Source organism: Sinocyclocheilus rhinocerous, unplaced genomic scaffold (genome assembly GCF_001515625.1).
Source record: "Sinocyclocheilus rhinocerous isolate Xijiao unplaced genomic scaffold, SAMN03320098_v1.1 scaffold707, whole genome shotgun sequence".
Taxonomy (NCBI): Eukaryota; Metazoa; Chordata; class Actinopteri; order Cypriniformes; family Cyprinidae; genus Sinocyclocheilus; species Sinocyclocheilus rhinocerous.
The window spans coordinates 23,986-28,497 of record NW_015632716.1 but is presented as its reverse complement, the minus strand read 5'-3'; the positions used below and the strand labels follow the sequence as shown (position 1 = coordinate 28,497).

Sequence of the window (4,512 nt, the reverse complement as noted above, 5' to 3'; positions counted from 1 at the left end):
ATAGTAAAATGTACTCTTGTAGTACTAATATGTACTGATTAGAGGCAAAGAAGGTTTAAATGTGTCCCTGGGTGCTGCCCCAGTGACAAGTTGTTGTACACATTTTATACTTTTTATTTTTTCTTTCTTTTTCAGTGTTGATATATTTTATTTGATGAGTTTGAGAAATGCTCAGAAGCACTAATTTTAAACAAAGGGTTTGTAAAAAGCCTTTTGTGAACGTCTCTCAAGTAGTGTTGTATGCTTTTGCTTGTCTCATCTGTAATACAAGATATTTAGTGCTTCATTACTTATATCAGCTATTTTAAATAAAGAGGGCAGAATTATGGTGGTTTAAAGTTAACATCACATTTTTTTTTTTTTTTTTTTTTTTTCAATGTATCTAAGAATGCAGCTATATTCTCCTTTACAAATAAGGCAGCTGGTACTCATTTAGTATATATTTTTAAGATGCATATTTATTTTATTTCTCTGTGTTTTTGTAATTACTGATGGATAAGGAGTTTTGGGATTGGACCCAAGAAGAACAAAGTTTATTGAACTCTTTTTCTGTCAGTCATCTTAATTGCTTTTATTATTGGCCAGGGATGGTAAACATGCATTATATGAAGCCAAATGTTGCACACTGGGTTATACATCAACCAATTGTATTCATCAACACAGCCTCAACTTCAGCAAGGCATTTATGTACTGCAGAGTTATGTTGTTGCTTGCAGCCATTATGGTGCTTACCACCTGCACTGTGAGTGCTGCACAACCAAAATGTAAAGCTTATGGGACAGATGAACTCCTTCATTTCTCAGAAGAAGGTGATGTCTCTATTGGCGGCATTTTTTCATTCCACCAGAATCCAGTTGGTGTAAATCCAACGCTCACGACCAATCCAGGAAATATCCGGTGTAATGGGTAAGATAGTGACAATACACTCATTTTATATTACCTAATAAGAAATGCTTATTTACAAAGGTTGCAATTTAATATAATGACAGAAGAATAACTAATGTGATGAATGAATTCGCTGTAATAAAACTAAATATATTATCGTCCTTTTTCAGACTTGATCCTGGAGAGTTGCAGTACGCAATGACAATGATTTTTGCCATTGAGGAAATAAACAACAGCACAGATATTCTTCCTGGCTTTGTGCTTGGTTACCGTGTCTATGGCTCTTGCCCGAGCATCCCTCTCTCTGTTGGAGCATCGCTAGCTCTGATGAATGGGCAACTGGAAGCAGAGGATAGCTGTGTAAGTCCCTCTACTGTGCAAGCTGTGATTGGAGAAACTACATCAACATCCACCATAGACATTGCAAGGACCATGGGTCCATTTAAAATCCCTGTGGTAAGTCAAATGTTTAATGTTTATTTTTCTTTTTTATTGAATAAAGCATAGCTAAATCAGTTGGATGCAGTGATGATTGAGACATTTCTTGAACTAGTAATAATTTACTGTGTTTATGTGTTTAAATTAGTGTTTATTTATTATTGTTTTATAATGATGTAATTGTTGTTCTTAGTTTCCAGGATATAATTATATTAATGTTTATCCATGTTGAAACTCCATAAGCATTACTGTCTTAAAAAAGCATCAAAAACACAGTTTTTGTTCTACTTTTCTAGTGTCAGACATCAATCCTTCCAGAGTTTTAATGGAAGCTTAATAATTTCAATTTTAATTATTTTTCTTTTTTTTTCCAGCTTAGCCATTCAGCAACTTGTGCATGTCTCAGTAATAGACAACAGTATCCATCCTTCTTCAGGACTATCCCCAGCGATTATTACCAGAGCAGAGCTCTAGCTAAACTGGTCAAGTATTTTGGCTGGACCTGGGTTGGGGCTGTGAGAAGCAGGGGTGACTACGGCAACAATGGAATGGCTACGTTTCTAGAAGCAGCCGAGAAAGAGGGCATCTGTGTCGAATACTCTGTGGCCATTTACAGAACCGATCCAAGAGAGAAGTTTTTGGAAGTCATAGACATTATTAAAAAATCAACATCTAAAGTCATTGTGGCTTTTGCAGATGGCAATGATTTGGACATTCTCATAAAAGAGCTTTACAACCAAAATGTAACTGGTTATCAGTGGGTTGGAAGTGAAGGTTGGATCACATACAGATATGTAGCGACCCCAATGAATTATGCTGTGGTAGGGGGAGCAATAGGCTTTGCTGTGCCGAATGCATATATTCCTGGATTGAAGGAATTTATTGCGAGTAGCCATCCCTCCTTGAGACCAGGTAACACAGGACTGGTTGAGCTGTGGGAAAGTGTGTTTAACTGCATTTTAAATCCAAACACACACAATGCCTCCAAGATATGCAATGGAGAGGAATCTCTAGCAAACACAAACACACGTTTCACAGATGTGTCTGATGCTAGCCTGCTAAACAATGTCTACAAGGCAGTGTATGCTGTTGCCCATGCTATAGAAGGACTGCTGACTTGTGACAAAGGGAAGGGGCCATTCCCCAACAAGACATGTGCAGAAAAAGGGGAAATACAGCCTTGGCAGGTATGTTCTTTTGCAATTCTGCTCTGTAATTTTCTGTCATTTAAAACTGATATTCAAAGGCCATGGGTATTAATATATCACCATTCTGTATAGGTGCTGCATTATCTGACCCAAGTGAACTTTACAACCAGAAATGGAGAAAACGTTTACTTTGATGAGAGTGGTGACCCAGTTGCGCGTTACACTCTGGTTAATTGGCAGATAAACTATGAAGGAATAATAACATTTGAATCAATTGGCTTGTATGATGCATCCAGGCCAGAAGGACAACAGATTCAAATGAAAGATAACATTGATCCAATCTGGGCAGGAAACCAGAAAAATGTATGTATGTAGCTATTTATGTATGTAAATAAATAAATAAATACATGCATACATAAATATAGCAAGCTTTTTGCTTAATAGTTTTGTGCACACTAGTTCTTCTCAGACTGTTTATGTATATTTTTGCTTTGTGTGTGTGTGTTTTAGGTTCCTCGGTCTGTATGCAGCAAGACCTGCCTTGCAGGCACTCGCAGAGCCTTTCTGAAAGGAAAACCCATTTGTTGCTTTGACTGCATTGACTGTGCGGATGGAGAGTTCAGCAACACCACAAGTGAGATGGACAATCCTCTCTTATTAACAGTGACACTCATCATGTTTCTGTCTGGTCAGCCCAAAATCTGTGTGGTTTTGGGTTGACTGTATGGCATTGTCTTAAAATAATGTTGTTTCCTCTTGTTAAATTGTCTGTGCTTTCAGATGCAGTAACATGTGTTCCATGCCCACTTGAGTACAAATCAAATGGAAACCGAACACGATGTGAACTCAAAAACACTGAATTCCTGACATTTAAAGAAGTAATGGGTAATGTACTAGTGACATTCTCTTTGTGTGGTGGATGTCTCACAGTCACAGTTGGGTTGATTTTCTTCTACCACAGACATACGCCAATAGTAAGAGCCAACAACTCAGAGCTAAGCTTCCTGCTGCTCTTCTCACTCACTTTGTGTTTTCTCTGTTCTCTTACTTTCATCGGTCGGCCCACTGAGTGGTCCTGTATGTTGCGTCACACAGCATTTGGGATCACTTTTGTCCTCTGTATCTCCTGTGTTCTGGGGAAAACAATTGTTGTGTTAATGGCCTTCAGGGCTACTCTTCCAGGAAGTAATGTAATGAAATGGTTTGGGCCTCCTCAACAGAGACTCAGTGTTTTTGCTTTTACTCTTATACAAGTGCTTATTTGTATGATTTGGTTAATAATATCACCCCCATTTTCCTACAAAAACATGAGTAATTACGAAGACAAAATTATTCTTGAGTGTAATCCAGGTTCAGCTGTTGGTTTCTGGGCTGTGCTGGGTTATATTGGCCTACTGGCTGTCTTGTGCTTTATTCTGGCTTTCCTGGCTCGTAAGCTGCCTGATAACTTTAATGAAGCCAAATTCATCACATTCAGTATGCTCATATTCTGTGCTGTATGGATCACATTTATCCCAGCCTATCTTAGTTCTCCTGGAAAATTTACTGTAGCAGTGGAGATATTTGCTATTTTAGCATCAAGTTACGGGATGTTGTTTTGTATATTCATCCCTAAGTGCTACATAATTTTACTAAAACCAGACATGAACTCTAAAAAACTTTTGATGGGTAAAGCTTCTTCAAGGGTTCTCTGATTAAAATGACTATTATTATTACATGCTGATATATAGTAAAAAAAAAAAAAAAATGGATAAAACTTATTAATTTGATGTTCTTAAATGTATAAAATATGAGCTGTCAGTGCTTGAAATTTCTTGTCAACTACACACTTACATGTGAATCTACAGTTAGATTGAAACAATAAATAACATATTATTAATTACACTGAGATGTCAAATAAATAAATAAAAAATATGATTTAAAAAAGCCAGACGGAGGAGTGCTCCATAAGCTAGCTGTAGTTTCTCTCTCTCTCTCTCTCTCTCTCTCTCTTCGATATGTCCTGCTCCGACTTCATATTTCATAGAAAAAAAAAAAAAGA

The 4,512-nt window shown here is 37.2% G+C and overlaps 1 protein-coding gene across 1 annotated transcript; it reads left to right on the top strand.

Annotated features, from left to right (window-relative positions):
- The first annotated feature begins 700 nt into the window (after nucleotides 1–700).
- Nucleotides 701–4,165, top strand: LOC107742780 (extracellular calcium-sensing receptor-like). Its single transcript, XM_016555818.1, has 6 exons — nucleotides 701–906; nucleotides 1,056–1,341; nucleotides 1,698–2,510; nucleotides 2,604–2,834; nucleotides 2,982–3,105; nucleotides 3,252–4,165. The coding sequence occupies exons 1-6, from the start codon at nucleotides 701–703 to the stop codon at nucleotides 4,163–4,165; spliced, it is 2,574 nt and encodes an 857-aa protein (XP_016411304.1).
- The last annotated feature ends 347 nt before the right edge of the window (nucleotides 4,166–4,512 follow it).